Below are 14814 nucleotides of genomic sequence, written 5' to 3'. Positions count from 1 at the left end.
CTCCTAAAGTGCTGGGATTACAGGTGTGAACCACCGCGCCTGACCTAGAGTTCTCTTTTTATATATAGTCTGGTTATTGTCCGCTTGCATACCCATCTGTCCACACCGGATGCGATGATCTGTCTCCACAGCTCCTGTTCTTCAGTTCTCTTCCCTACGCTGCTGCCTGGGCAGTCAGTATCCCCTCAGGAAGCTGTCCTACCCACCCCTTTCTCTTCCACCGCATCCGCACCATTCGGATGCCTGGATTCAAACGCCATGTCACCACTTGCTAGTTGCAGTGCCTTCGACAAGTTTCTCAGTCAATCTGTGCCTCAGCGTCCTCCTCTGTAAAACGGGGAATGATGGTAGTGCCTACCTCATAGGCTTATTTGTGAGGATTAAGTGGGAGTCTATCCACTGTTTAGGAAAGTGTCTGGCGTAAATAAAGCGCCTAGTGTTAGCTATCATCGTCATTATTGTCATCTGCATTGTACTTCCATATCTTACAAACTACCTTGCTCAGTTTTATGGGGTTTTGTTTTCTTTGTTTTGAGATGGGGTTTTGCCATATTGCCCAGGCTGGTCTTGAACTCCTGGACTCAAGTGATCCACTCGCCTCAGCCTCCCCAAGTGCTGGGATTACAGGTGTGAGCCACCATGCCCGGCCAAATTTTATGCATTTTTGTATCTTGAACACGCGTATATTATTCTGTAACTAGAAACAAATGCCAATCACCTGGTGAATGGATAAACAAAATGCAGTTATGTCCATAAATGGAATATTCAGCAGTAAAGAGGAACAAAGCTGGCCGGGGGGGCGGTGGCTCATGCCTATAATCCTAGCACTCTGGGAGGTTGAGGTGGGTGGATTGCCTGAGCTCAGGAGTTCGAGCCTGGGCAATTATTATGAAACCCTGTCTCTACTAAAATACAAAAAATTAGCCTGACACCGTGGCCGGCGCCTGTAATCCCAGGTACTTGGGAGGCTGAGGTGGGAGAATCGCTTGAACCCAGGAGGCAGAGGCTGCAGTGGGCCGAGATTGTGCTACTGCACTCCAGCCTGGGCAACAGAGCAAGACTCTGTCTCAAAAACAAATAATAATAATAAGCAAGGAAGAAGATGCACATGGTCAGTTCATGAGGAAGCTGCAAAGTTGGACCTTTGGGTTTCACTCTGAGATGGAAAACTCCAGGCGAGTTTTAGACAGAGCTGTGACATGGTCTGACTTAACTTTTAATATGATGATTCTGGCTGCTCTGTTGAAAACAGACAATAGAGGGGCAAGAATAGCAGGCAGGGCATGAGTTAGGAAGCTATCAAGATCAAATGAGCCATGGTTCGGTTTTTCTAAGATGCTGGTAGTGAAGGTGGAGGGTGGGGCCAAACTGTGGATCCACAGTGCTTTGAACATGGCACCTATAGAATTTGTTGACTGACAACATGTGGGGACACCAGTCACAAAAGTTTTTTTGTTTTTAAATAGAGACAAGATGAGGTCTCACTATGTTCAGCCCAGGCTGGTCTCAAACTCCTGAGCTCAACTGATCTTCCCACCTTGGCCTCCCAAACTGCTAGGATTACAGGTCTGAGCCACCACACCCAGCCACAAGGGTTTTAAATGAGGAACATTTCAGAGCGAAGACTCCTGACAGAGGTAATGAGACTTCTAAGTACTTTGTTGTAGACAGGAGAAAGGGTGGAGAATAGACATACAAACCCACTTATGAAGCAGGCACAAAGAGAGTATTGGCCAGGCAGGGGTTACTGTCTTGTCTTTTTTTTTTGAGATGGAGTTTAGCTCTTCTTGCCCAGGCTGGAGTACAGTGGCACGATCTTGGCTCACTGCAACCTCTGCCTCCTGGGTTCAGGTGATTCTCCTGCCTTAGGCTCCTGAGTAGCTAGGAGTACAGGTGTGCACCACCACGCCCAGCTAATTTTTTTTTGTATTTTTAGTAGAGATGGGATTTTACCATGTTGGCCAGGCTGGTCTCAAATTCCTGACCTCAGGTGATCTGCCTACCACAGCCTCCCAAAGTGCTGGGATTACAGGCGTGAGCCACCACGCCTGGCCCAGTATCATATTTTAAATTAATCTAAACTGAAAGGAAATTGAGATTCTATGAGTCTGTTTACTGGGAATGGCAAGAAAGAGGGGAGATGGGAGTCTCTCTAAACCTATTCTGGTTCTAGAGCCTGCTCAATTCACACAAAAAAGAGAATGAATGAAACATGGGGGCCGGGCGCGGTGGCTCAAGCCTGTAATCCCAGCACTTTGGGAGGCCGAGATGGGCGGATCACGAGGTCAGGAGATCGAGACCATCCTGGCGAACACAGTGAAACCCCGTCTCTACTAAGAAATACAAAAAATAGCCGGGCGAGATGGCGGGCGCCTGTAGTCCCAGCTACTCGGGAGGCTGAGGCCGGAGAATGGCGTGAACCCGGGAGGCGGAGCTTGCAGTGAGCTGAGATCCGGCCACTGCACTCCAGCCTGGGCTACAGAGCGAGACTCCGTCTCAAAAAAAAAAAAAAAAAAAAAAAAAAAAAAGAAACATGGGGGGAAGAAATTGAAGAACTAGCAGTGGAGACTTTCAGCCCCAGAACTTTACCATGTGAATGTCTTTTTTGTTTGTTTTTGTTTTTTTGAGACAGAGTCTAGCTCTGTCGCCCAGACTGGAGTGCAGTAGCACGATCTCGGCTCACTGCAACCTCTGCCTCCCGAGTTCAAGCAATTCTCCTGCCTCAGCCTGCCGAGTAGCTAGGATTACAGGCACCCGCCACCACGCCCGGCTAATTTTTGCATTTTTAGTAGAGGCGGGGTTTCACCATGTTGGCCAGGATGGTGTCGAACTCCGACCTCCTCGTGATCTGCCCGCCTCGGCCTCCCAAAGTGCTGGGATTGTAAGCCCTGCGCCCGGCCTCACCATGTGAATGTATTACACTGACAAACGTGACAAAATAAAACTGCATATTGATAAGATAAAGGTGTAATTATTGGAATAGTGGTAGTGTTCTAGTACTTTCTTAAGCAAAAACATGGATAAATGATTTCGTAAGTGCATATTTTATACATATACATGTGTTTTAGCTTTTATAAAAATTGCAGAATATAACAAATCCAAAAAAAGAATCTAAAATATAAATGTATAGTATCAAAAAAATTCTCAACCACTACCCAGGCCATGAAAAAGCAGAATGCCTTCCAGAGTCCTTCCTGACACTCTCCCCATGCTCTGAACTCCTGAAATTACAATACTCATTTCCTTTCATGATATATATACACACACACATATCTATACACACACGTACGTGTGTGTATTTACATATATACACACATATATATACATGTAGATTTTTGAGACAGGATCTTGCTCTGTCTCCCAGGCTGGAGTGCAGTGGTGCAATCACAGCTCACAGCAGCCTCAACTTCCCAGGCTCAAGGGATCCCTAATTTTTTTAAAATTATTTTTTGTAGAGATGGGTATTACAGTGTTGCCAGAGCTGGTCTCAAACTCCTGGACTCAAGCGATCCTCCTGCCTTGGCCTCCAAAAGTTCTGTGGGATTACAGGTGTGGGCCATCATGCCCAGCCTATATTTTTATTTATAACCTTTGTATGCATCTGGGAAATTTTGTAGAAATCTTTTCAAAAGGAAGTTTAGTGCGGTAGAAAGAGTGCAGATTTAGGAGTGAGGAAAACCAATTTTGAAAGGCCAGGCCTGCTATTTACTAACTGTGTGACTTTGGGCAAGTCATTCCCCCTCCTCCAGGCCTTTTTCTCATCTGTATATGCAGATGAGACTATCCACCGGTTCCAGTTTGTCATAAACATTCAAATCATGAACATTTATATAACAAGTTTATTGAGATCTCCTGAGACTTAAACCCTGTAGAAAACAGATGAATCAAACCCAGGCCCCATTCTCAGGAAGCTCACAGTGTGAAAACAGGTAACTACAAAAACACAGCCAATAAGTGCTTTCAAACAAGGAAGAACATAAAAAGGATGTAGTGTTCGAAAACCTGGAATCAAAAACTAACCGCAGAGAAAGGTAGGAGGATGTTCTAGACTCCCAGAGAAGAGCCGGGGAACATCTAGAAAGGCTCTTGCTGCAGACACAGCCATGTCCCCCTAGGTCTTGGAGTTCACTGCAGGCTGGCCCATTGCAGGGAGGTGTAGACCACCTTACCATCAGGCTGCGGAGAACAGAGGAGCAGGGTCTTTCTGACGCTGGTTCCAAGGCGCCCAGCAGCAACCAGGTCCTGGAGTGGGATGGGGTCCTCCGGGGCCCAGCACTGAGCGATGTAGTGGGCATGGAAGCGGAGGGGGTCACCTGGGGGAGGGAGAGAAGCACTGAAGCAGTGACCAATGGCAGAGGGCTGGATGCCACAGGAACGACCACTGGGAGGAGATTTGAGATCATTTCAGCAATCACTATGGATACTCTAAAACAGATGCTCTTGGACCCAACTATTCCGCTCTAGACTTTTTTTTTTTTTTTTTTTTTGAGACGAAGTCTCGCTCTTGTTCCCCAGGCTGGAGTGCAATGGCACGATCTCAGCTCACTGCAACCTCTGCCCCCCGGGTTCAAGTGATTCTCCTGCCTCAGCCTCCCGAGTAGCTGGAAATACAGGCGCCTACCCACCACACCCAGCTAGTTTTAGTATTTTTAGTAGAGACGGGGTTTCACCATGTTGGCCAGGCTGGTCTCAAACTCCTGACCTCAGGTGATCCACCTGTCTCAGCCTCCCAAAGTGCTGGGATTACGGGCGTGAGCCATGGCGCCCAGCCTGATGTCTAACTACTTCTAAGCGAATCTTCTGGATCACAGTAAACATTTAATAAAAGTTGCTAAACTGCTTTCCCAATGAGTTCAGGAGCTCCAAAATGTTTCCTGTCCGTCTATGAATTTCAGAGGCTAAGAGAAAGTGAGACCAAAAAAAAAAAAAAAAATGCAGCTGGGCCTGTAATCCCAGCACTTTGGGAGGCCGAGGTGGGAGGACTGCTTGAGCCCAGGAAACGGGACCAGCCTGAGCAACAATAGAGACCCTATCTCTATTAAGACAAAAAAAAAAGAAAGAAAAAAAAAAAAACGCAGAATACATTGGGATCGTATGGAAAGGCACAGCAACCAGAGGCCCCAACCCAAACTCACCAGGATAGACCAGGAAGTCACCTCCGAACTTGCCAGCCGCACTGAGGAAGAAGCCTCTCTCCCACAGGTCTCTGTAAATGCTGTAGCGCAGCTCATGGGCAGGGCGGCCGGCGTGGGGCCAGTCTTTAGACTGGACACGCCAGTCCAGGGGCCTGGCCTTGACAGGTCGAGGCCTGGCAGTGGCCAGCTGGACAAGGAGAGCAGATCTGGGCAAGGGGGCTACCCCATTTGAAGGCTCTGCTTGGGAAGAGGAGGGACCTGGTGGGGAGTACAGAGAAGAGTTTGGTAAATCCAAGGGGCAAAGTCTTCTCACCCTCAGGGAGACCCAGGCACTGGATTCCCAGCTAAAATTTCCAAAAGATCTCTCCTCTCCTTCCCGTGGTTCGTGGACTCCACCTCCCATACTCACCGGCTTCCTCCTGCTCTCCCGAAGCCTGGCCATCACTGGTCTCGTTCTCTTTGGCAGCCTGGCTCGAGCCGGCCTCCTGGCTCGAGCTGGCCCCTGAAGCCTGTTCTAGTTTCTGCTTCTTGGCAGCCTGGCCCTCCGTAATCTTCTCCAGGAGCTCCTGACGACGGGTCTCCCGGGCCTCAGCTGCCAAGGCGCTCTGCTCCTGGAAGCTCTCCTCTTGCTGGCGCTTGAAGGCTGTCAGGGCCTGAGAAGCACACGTCGCTGGAACCTCCAAGCTTACGGTCCCTTCGGAAACCAGGAATCCTGACTCCCAAGTCCCGCTCCCACCGAACCCAGGCGTTCGAGCCACGCCCCCTTACCAGGCTGTGGTGCTGAGGGTCTGGGCGCGGGGCGCTAACCAGAGTCACGGCGCCGATCTCGGCCAAGAGCCGCGCCTCTTCGGGCATCAGCAGCAGCGGGAGGCCCAGGCGCGAGTTCTGGCGGGGCCCGCGGGGCAGGGCGCCTACCGTGCGGCCCCCCACACCCAGGCGCTCCCGGAGGGCCTGCACCGCCTCGGCTCCCCACACCAGGGAGCGACCGTTCGCCACCTCCACCACCAGCATCCTCCTGCGGGAGCCGGGAAGCAAAGCAGTTACCGAAACGGCTGCGCGCCGCGGGCCACCGGAGCACAAGCAAAGCCCCCGGGGTCTTGGCGAAGACCCGCCCCTAGGTCTCAGGGGGCGGGGCCTCGCTCAGCCGCCGTTCACCACCTGCTGGGCCGGAGCGCCAGGCCCCACCCCAGGGCGATCCCGCCAGGCCCCGCGGCCCTCGCCCCTCGCCGCGCCCCCGGGGCCCTGCTCTACCCTTGTGACCCTGCAGTCGGCACCCGCTTTGTGCCCACACTGCCGTACCTACCATTGCGCCTTGGAGTCTCAAAAACAAACCTCCCCAAGCGCGGCGACACGCCCCCTTACAAAGGTCCATTTTGGCACCACCCTCTTGCAAAGTGGGCGTCCCCCTTCGGGTGCTTCCATCAGGGGTAAGAAGCTCTCGAGGCTAAGGCACTGCCAAGGCCACACCCACTTCGGGACGCTCCGGCCTTGGCTCCTCCTCTTTCCGAACCACTGTGATTCGGCTTTCGGGCCTACAAGCTCTCAGACTCCCACAGCACAAAACCCTGCCCCCTTCTCGAACAAGAAGTGCGGCGGTCGGGCGTCCTTGGCTTCACCGAATCCGCAGCCCCGCCCCCTTCTCGAACGCGAGCAATTTGGCGTTCGGGGGTTCTCGGCTCGCCCGAATCCGTAGCCCCGCCTCCTGCTGGACGCCTGAGGTTCGGCGTTCGGGCGTCATCGGCTCCCAGCAGTCCCGCAGGCTGTGGCCCCGCCCCCTCCGAGCGCCAGCGCACCCCCGACGGGGAGTTCCCGCCCGACGACCGAACCCCATAGCCGAAAGCCCCGCCCCCTGGGCACCCGCCGTCCACTCTCCGCTCGGGCGGGCTCACCCCACTTGGGAGCGCTCAGTCCGCCTCCTTGCTTCCCTTCAGAATGTCCCACGGTCCACCGACAGAACCAGCGAGTCACCTCATAAACACTAACTCGCAGTCGAGGCGGAGCCACCCACTACGCACCGCGCCACGCGCTCCTTCCTCCACCCGCTCTTGCCTACCCTCTCGTCAACTTCGTCATCCCGCCCCGTCAGCGCCGGGGGGAGTCAGGACCCGCCCCTCGCGGGCTCGAAGCCCCGCCCTCCTCCCGCGGTGACCACCTTGGCCCCGCCCCACCGAGCGCACCTCCCTCTGCCGCTTCCTCTCCTCAGCTTGGGAACTTGAGGCTCGTCACCCTGGCCCCGTCCCCTAGGCGCACGCCGGCCCTCGGGGTTCCGCCCCTTTGAGGGCAAGCCGCTTTCGCCCCGCCCCCTTGTAAATCCTCATCGGTATCTGGCGAACCTGTTGACTCCGCCTATCATCCTAGCGTCCCTTGTACCCAACTATCTACGAAGTAAACCGAAGCTTATGGCCCCACCCACATCCGGCCGAGTCTGTGGTCCCGCCCACATCGGAACAGTGACACTAAGGACTCGACTATCTCCGAAGAAAGCCGAAACATGTGGCCCCGCCCACAGTAGCTCCAGCGCTCCGTTCTCGACTATCTCCGAAGTGAGCCGAAGTTTGTGGCCCCGCCTCCCGTGAACTCAAGCTCCCGATTGTGCCCGAAGGAACCCGAACGGAGACCGATCCTCATCCCTCACGCCGAGCTCCAGACCCCGCCTCCTTTCCGGATCCCGTCTGTCTCCCTTCGGGTCCAAAGCTTTTGGCTCCTCCTTGTTCCGAGCCCGAAGCCCCGCCCCTTCACGTTCTCGGGGCTCGGAGCCCGGTGTGGACCTGGACTCGAGTCCCGTTGCCGAATCGAGCTCCGGTCGCCTGCTCTGGGGCTCCTTCCCTGCTCGCCCGGGACCCTGACCATGGCCTCATCCCCGCCCCGATCCGCGCGGCCCAGCGGGCGCCCAGAAGGAGCAGGCGGCGCGGGGGCGCGCTGGGCGGGGGAGGCATGGCCGGAGCCGCAGCTGCCCGCGGGATGGGACTGCTGGGCCGCCTCCTGCCCGGCGAGCAGCTCAGGTGGGCGGGGGTGGCGGCGCCCAGTGGCAAGGCGAGGTTACATGGCGGCAGGGTCTCTGCAGGCTGGTGGGTGCGGCGCGGCCCCGGAGGCGCGTTAGAGCTCTGGGCTGGCGCAACCGCCTGTGGATCTGCCAGGGATTGGATCCGACCCACGCTGGGGTGCGCGGGACGGGTTGGGGCTGGGCCTGGGCCTGGGAAGAGAAGGGTGTCCGATCCCCGGGTTCTCCGTAGGAGAGGGGTCTGGAGCACCGAAGGAGGTGGAGACTAGAGGCCTGGGCTCCTCTGGGTGCTCGCGAAGGAGAAGGGCTGGGGGGTCCAGATATCTGGTTTCACAAGGGCCGGGGGATGGGGGATCCAAAGAGGGGATCTGGGTTCCTGGATCCTCGCTGGAAGAGGGGTCTCAGAGGTCTAGATTCCTGGGCTGTCGAAGAGGAAGGGTCTGGGAGGGGTGCTGTTTCTGGGTTTTTAAAAGAGGGGCGTCTTCAAATCTGGGTCCCTAGTATGGGTGCAGGGAGTAACTTTGATTTCTGCCTTTGCAAAGGAGGCGCCTGGGTGCTGGGAGATCCCCACGCTTTCCTGGGTTCTCAAAGGAGAGAAGAGCTGGAGGCCTGTACGCTCATAGGAGAGGGGCTGGGGGTGGATTCCTGTCTCCAAGGAGGAAGGGGCTGGAGTCCGGGTTCCTAGGTTCTCAAAGGAGAGGAGCTGAGTCTCGGACTCCATCATCCTCAAAAACTGGGGTCTAGAGGGCTGGGTTCCTGGATCCTCGAAGAGGGAGGAGGCAGGGGGCCTGAATTCCTGGGTTCTCACTGTGAATCTCTGCCCCTCCCCCAGACCATGTCGCCTGAAGAATGGACGTATTCATGGTTCTGACCATCCCCACGGCTTCCTTAAGAAAGCCAGAGTCAGGCCTGCAGGAAACAAAAGGGAATGAACTTCAAGGTTCCAGGGTTTATGCTGTCCTTCCCTCTGTGGTGTGGGTCCCAATGATGGGGGCGCTGTTGTGGGGCCTGCTGCTGGGCCACACCCACACCTGTGGCTCCCCACTTGCATTCTGATCACATTCTGGGACCTGGGTCTCATTCAGGTTCAATGTGGTGAGACTTGGTGAGGAGGAGGAGGAGAGGAGGCAGGAGGAGGGAAGTAACCTGTTTCCTCTTTGGGTCTTTCTCAGCTTCTGCCTCATCTCTGGCTGTCTGGCTGTCTCTTGTTGATCAGCTCCTTTCTCTGTTTCATGTTTTTCTTTTTTTTTTTTTTCTTTTTAGATGGAGTTTCGCCCATTGCTCCAGGCTGGAGTTCAATGGGGAAGACCAGCTCACTGCAACCTCCCCTCCACCTCCTGGTTCAACGATACCTTCTGTCTCAGCCTGAGAAGGTTAGATTACAGGCATGCAACCACCACGCCTGGCTAATTTTGTATTTTAGTAGAGATGGGTTTTCCATGTTGTCAGGTTACATTTTAACTCCTGACCTTGTGGATCTGCCTGCCTCAGCCTCCCAAAGTGCTGAATTATAAGGGTGGAGTTTAACAGAATGGTAGCCTCTTCATTTGCTTTTTCTTCTCCCCCTCTGCATCTGGTCCCTGTGTGTGTTTGTCCTGGTCCCACATCTACATGTCATGGAGAGAGGTGATGAACTTATGGCTCTGCCACCTCTGCTTTATATTCATTCATATCCACCCCCCTCTTCTTGAGCCCTGGACCTTGGAAACAGCAGTGCTTGAGGAGTGCAGGTCTTCACCCAGCTTCTCTCTGAACCTCGTTCTTCTCTGTTGGCTGTGTGTTTCTGTGTGGCTGAGCCTCTTCTCCCCATTTCAATCATACTCATTCCGTCCCTACATCCACCCTCCAGTCCTCTGTCTCTGCCCTTCTGTGTTTCTGTCTCTGAATGAATAGGGAGAGTTGGGGGAGGATTGGTGGCTTAGACCGAGTAGGCTGGCACAGACTTCTCAGTCAACACAACGTGACCTGCTTTTTGTCACTCTGCCACTCTTGGCTCTGGCCTGACCTTTTTCTCTTCCATTCTGTTCCTTCCAGCTCACTGCTTGGCCGCATGCCAATTTAATGCCTCTTCACCACGTTGGCCCAGCTGCTACTGACGCTGAAGGTCAGACTCGGGACTTGCCACTCCCCTCTCCAGTTTCCTCCCCCAGGCCTCCCCTTCACGCCCCCACTTTTACTCCTCCAGCCGCCTCCCGATTTTACCTCCACACTTCTGGGTGGGTCACACCACACTGCTGTCTGGGGCATGGGTTCCCATTTGCATGTTCTTTGTAGGTCTTCACCCCCAGCTCCTCCCAGAGGAAGAACCCCATGGGCGTAACAGTAGGAAGCATTAAGCCATGAGCCAGAGTCAGCTGTGGTTTACCAACATACTGTCTCAACCCCTGTAGCTATTTTGGCATGAGAAAAAGCAGCCTGGGGAAAAGTACTTACAGAAGGGCACAAACTAGGCATCCAGGTTCATTCTGGCCTGGGAAGATGGGTGAAAACAGACTCCCAGGGCCCACCCCAGACCCACAGAGTCATGGCTTCTCAGCTTGAGGCTATCTGGTGGTGTGAACACAGCGGTCATGCTAGGAGCGGCTCAGCCATGAATGCCAGTTCCCCACTGGAGCCCAAAGGCGTATAAGGAGCAGGGATGAGAGGGGTTAGAGAGAGCACGCAGGTCAAAGAGGGATGATGATTCTGCAGGTGTGAGGGAGCAGGATGGTCACGTGTTCTGCTGCACCCCAGCTGCACAATACGCGCTTTCTGGGAAGAGCAAAAGGGAATGGGCAGCAGGGCTGACAGCATGCTAGGTCTGGCTGGCGACCGTGAGGACTTTGGACTTCTTCCCCACGAGTGACTGAGATGTGTCAGGGAAGAGAGAGGATCTTTTGGTTTGCTGCGCTGGGTGAAGCAATGTGACCAGTCATGTTTAAAATACTTGTTCTGGGTTGGCTGCCGGGGTGGTACTCACTGCCTGTAATCCCAGCACTTTGGGGAGGCTGAGGAAGTGATCACCTGAGGTCGGGAAACAGGACGCCTGATCAAAATGGAGAAACTTCTGTCTCAATGAAAATAAGGAAAATAGGCTGGCGCAGGTGGTGATCACCAATCCCAGCCACTGGAAGCCGAGGCAGGAGGAATTGCTTGAACCCAGAGGTGAGGTTGTGGGTGAGCTGAGATCACAGCCACTGCTAATTCCTGCAGTCCGGTGACAAGAGCGCCCAAACTGGCCTCTGCATTAAATAAATGGAAATATCAGCCTTTAGGCCAGGCAGCGTGTGGCGACAATCTAACCAGCTACTTGGGAGGTGGAGGCAGGAGAATCGCTTGAACCTGAAAGGTAGAGGTTGCAGTGAGCCAGATCCCACCCATCACACTCCAGCCTGGGCCTCCCCGGCTGCCAGACCATCTCAAAAATAAAAATAAAAAGGCCGTGGCCAGGTTTCAAGCCTGTAATCTCAGCACTTTGGAATGAGGTATGATCGTTGGCATCAGGGGGAGATCGACCACGTGAAACCGCTCTACTAAAAATATGCTGCCGCTGCAAAATTAGTCAAGGGGTTGGGGCGCCATCCAGCTACTGGGAGGCTGAGGCAGGAGACTGGAAGGAACCCGAGGCGGAGGCCTGGTGAAAGAGCTGAGATCCGGCCACTGCACTCCAGCCTGGCCACACACACAGAGCGTAGACCACTTCAAAAATACTTGTTCTGAATGCTGAAGGAGAATTGAAGTGGAACAGGGCAAGATGGAATGGACTTGGATAAAGGGATCCTCCTTTATCCTATATAAAGGGATCCAAATAAAAAGGATCCCTTTATCCAAGTCCAGGTGACAGACTGTGGGGTGCTCTTGACATGCAATAATAGTCGTACGTGGTAGGTCTGAGCGCGTTATGAAATGATTTGTAGGATGATTGAAGGAGTACAAATCGTGTGGGCAGGATGAGAGCCAGCAAAGGGCAGTCGGCGGCGCACTACTGTGAATCCCAGCACTTGGGAGGCCGGAGGAGAGAGAGAGAGGTGGGTGGACTTATAATGAAGACGCCTTGTGAGACATATCATCCTGGCTAACACGGTGAAACCCCTCAGTTCTCTACTAAAATACAAAAAGTTAGTCAAGGTGACATGGCACCTGTAGTCCCAGCTACTGGGGAGGCTGAGGGTAGCAGAAATGGTGAACTCGGGAGGCGGGAGCTTGCAGTGGTTAGAGATAGTGCCACTACACTCCATCGTGGGTGACAGAGCAAGACTGCCTGAAAAAAAAAGGGGTGGTGCCTGAACCCCAGACCAGCAGCAAGAGCCGCCCCAACTCACAGCCTCAGGAAGTGAGGCTCAGGTTGTGGCACCTGACAGTGCACAGGTGTCTGGTGCAGTGATCACACTCAGGGTTAATCCCAGCTTGGGGAGGTCAGCAAAGGAGGATTGCTGACATGGCCATGAGTTTGGGCGACCAGCCTGGGCAATATAGTGAGACTGTCTCTACAAAAATAATTTTTAAGATGACCGGGCCTGTCACCAGGCTTGGAGTGCAGTGGTGGTGTGATGTCACTGCAACCTCCTCTGCTCCCAGTGTTCTGGTTATTTTCCTCCCAATTTCAGCCTCTCTTCGTGTAGTAGCTGGGACTATAGGTGCCCACCACCATACCTGGCTAATTTTTATATTTTTAGTAGAGACGAGGTTTCACCATCTTGGCCGGGCTGGTCTCAAACCCCTGACATCAAGTGATCTGCCCACCTAGGCCAACCAAAGTCCTGGGATTACAGGCATGAACCATCACATCATGCCAGGCCCTCTATATATATACATATATATACGCTTTATGATGAGTTTTATTTATTTATTGTATTTTTGAGATGAGTTTCATTTGCTGTTTGTAGGTTGAGGTGTAATAGCACCATCTTGGCTCACCACACAAACTTCCTTGCCTCCTGTTTAAGCAATTCTCTGCCTCTGGAAGCTTCCTGAGTAGTTGAATTACAGGCACACCACCATGCTCATTAATTTTGTGGCTTTAGTAGAGACGGATTTTCTCCTGTTGGTCAAGGGTTGGTCTCAAACTCCTGACCAGGTGGATTCTGCCCACCAGCCTCCCAAAGTGCTGCTGGGATTAATGGGCGCCCAGCCACCACACCGCCAACATTATTTTTAAAGGATGAGAGGAGCCAACGCACCTTTGAAACGATTCTTGCTTAAGGTGATGGCCAGCCTGAAGACACTGGCAGGTGTGGGGAATAAAAAGCCCTGCCCTCCCTCTCCTGACTTTGTCCGACTCCGACCAGGGATTTCTATGGACAACCCAGCCACAAGCTGGAAGAACGAGATCTATTGATATAGGGTGGACCTTGGGACTGGTGGGAAAGGGTGGAGAGTACAACAGACTCCAGCCCGTGAGGAGACAGTGAGCAACAGACAAACTTATGGATTTGCCAAGGTCGCATTACTGAGGCCAGAAGTTCGAGACCAGCCTGGCCAGCTGAGGCATGAGAATTGCTTGAGTCCCCAGGAGGCGGAGGTTGCAGTGAGCCGACATCGTGCCACTCTACTCCAGCCTGGGTGACAGAGCAAAACTTGTCTCAAAAAGAGATCGGATTTGGGGAGGAGGAAGTGAGTGGGGAGGTTTTTGGGTTTGAAATAATTTTTGTAATCTGTTTCAGGGGAGACACTAGAAGAGGACTACTGTGGGCTGGCAACATCGCCTTCCGCTTCCAGCATTTGGCACGGGAGCATATCCAGAGTTCAAATGCCAATAAGCCACTTGATGGATAGGTCTGGGGTCAGCAGCTTGCCACTCATCAGTGTGATAGTATCGAACCTCTGTAATCGCCTGGAGAGCAGGTGGGGTTAGTTGCGAATTGTGGGAAGGCGGGAGGAGGCCTGGGACTGAGCCTGGGAACACTGCTTAAAGTTAGGAGGCTACACACACAACTCTTAGATACACACAGAGCTGCGAGATGTGACTCCTCTTGGCTGCAGAGGGCAGCACAGGAGATGGTGGTGGGAGGCCCAAAGTCTGATCTGTCTCCTTGCTCACCTTTCCCACGAAGCTGGTGAGCTCTGGGCTGGGGTGAAGTCCAGGACCTGCACCTGGCCTGGCGAACGGCCTGTTTCAAAGTAAGGCCCACCCTGGGTTGCTGCCCCGACGGCTCCCTTGATGTCGGGAGACGCCTGAAGCCACAGGCAGCTTTTGCCATGGGGAATCATGACAGGTGAGGGGCCTGTCTGGCCAGTTTGGGTTCCTCCGCCGCACTGAGTGCCTGTTCTGTGTTCCCGTCCTGCCCGGGGCAACCTCCATCCTAGCATCTGCTGCTGTGAGGGTGAGCATGTGTCTGGGTCTACGTCTCATGCCTCCGCTGGACCAGAGCTGCTTTGGGGTAGAAGCTGGCTGTTCTCAGCCTGGTGATTTTGTTTTCTTTCTCCAGAAGCTAAGGGGAGCAAGGGAGAGAAGAGAGAAAGGAGGTAAAGATCTATGTCAACTGATGTTTTCTGCCCAGATAACAAATATTCACAGCTTAGGGTCCACTTTCAGTTTAAGGAAATATTTTCATTCATGCGTAGACTGATTTCATAATCTCAGCACTGTGGGAGGCTGAGGCCAGAGATGGCTTGAGGCCAAGAGTTCAAGATCCACCGGCTACAAATGAAGCAAGATTCCGTCCCCTTTATTTAAAAACAACAACATAAAATTAAAAG

At 53.6% G+C, this 14814-nt stretch overlaps 1 protein-coding gene across 7 annotated transcripts; it reads right to left on the bottom strand.

Moving 5' to 3' along the window:
* Positions 1-3821: 3821 nt before the first annotated feature.
* TSEN34 (tRNA splicing endonuclease subunit 34) lies at positions 3822-7687 on the bottom strand. Of its 7 annotated transcripts, none has more exons than XM_009195278.4 (5): positions 7313-7687; positions 5904-6150; positions 5545-5788; positions 5136-5393; positions 3822-4313 (listed from the first exon to the last, which is right to left on the bottom strand). In XM_009195278.4, the coding sequence occupies exons 2-5, from the start codon at positions 6144-6146 to the stop codon at positions 4126-4128; spliced, it is 933 nt and encodes a 310-aa protein (XP_009193542.1). In that variant the 5' UTR covers positions 6147-6150; positions 7313-7687; the 3' UTR covers positions 3822-4125. The 7 variants fall into 7 exon arrangements, with proteins under 7 accessions (XP_009193542.1, XP_009193544.1, XP_009193541.1 ...); XM_009195280.3 differs by lacking the exon at positions 7313-7687 and adding an exon at positions 7151-7245; XM_009195277.4 differs by lacking the exon at positions 7313-7687 and adding an exon at positions 7025-7207.
* Positions 7688-14814: the final 7127 nt, after the last annotated feature.

The sequence above is a fragment of the Papio anubis genome, chromosome 20, assembly GCF_008728515.1.
Source record: "Papio anubis isolate 15944 chromosome 20, Panubis1.0, whole genome shotgun sequence".
In the NCBI taxonomy this organism is placed as follows: domain Eukaryota; kingdom Metazoa; phylum Chordata; class Mammalia; order Primates; family Cercopithecidae; genus Papio; species Papio anubis.
This window is presented reverse-complemented; position numbering and strand designations above follow the sequence as displayed.

Coding starts and splice junctions, on each gene's coding strand:
- TSEN34 (XM_009195278.4), bottom strand. CDS start 6,146: ATGCTGGTGGTGGAGGTGGCGAACGGTCGCTCCCTGGTGTGGGGAGCC. Junction 5,789..5,903: donor ACCCTCAGCACCACAGCCTG/GTAAGGGGGCGT, acceptor TGTGCTTCTCAG/GCCCTGACAGCCTTCAAGCG. Junction 5,394..5,544: donor GGGAGAGCAGGAGGAAGCCG/GTGAGTATGGGA, acceptor ACTCCCCACCAG/GTCCCTCCTCTTCCCAAGCA.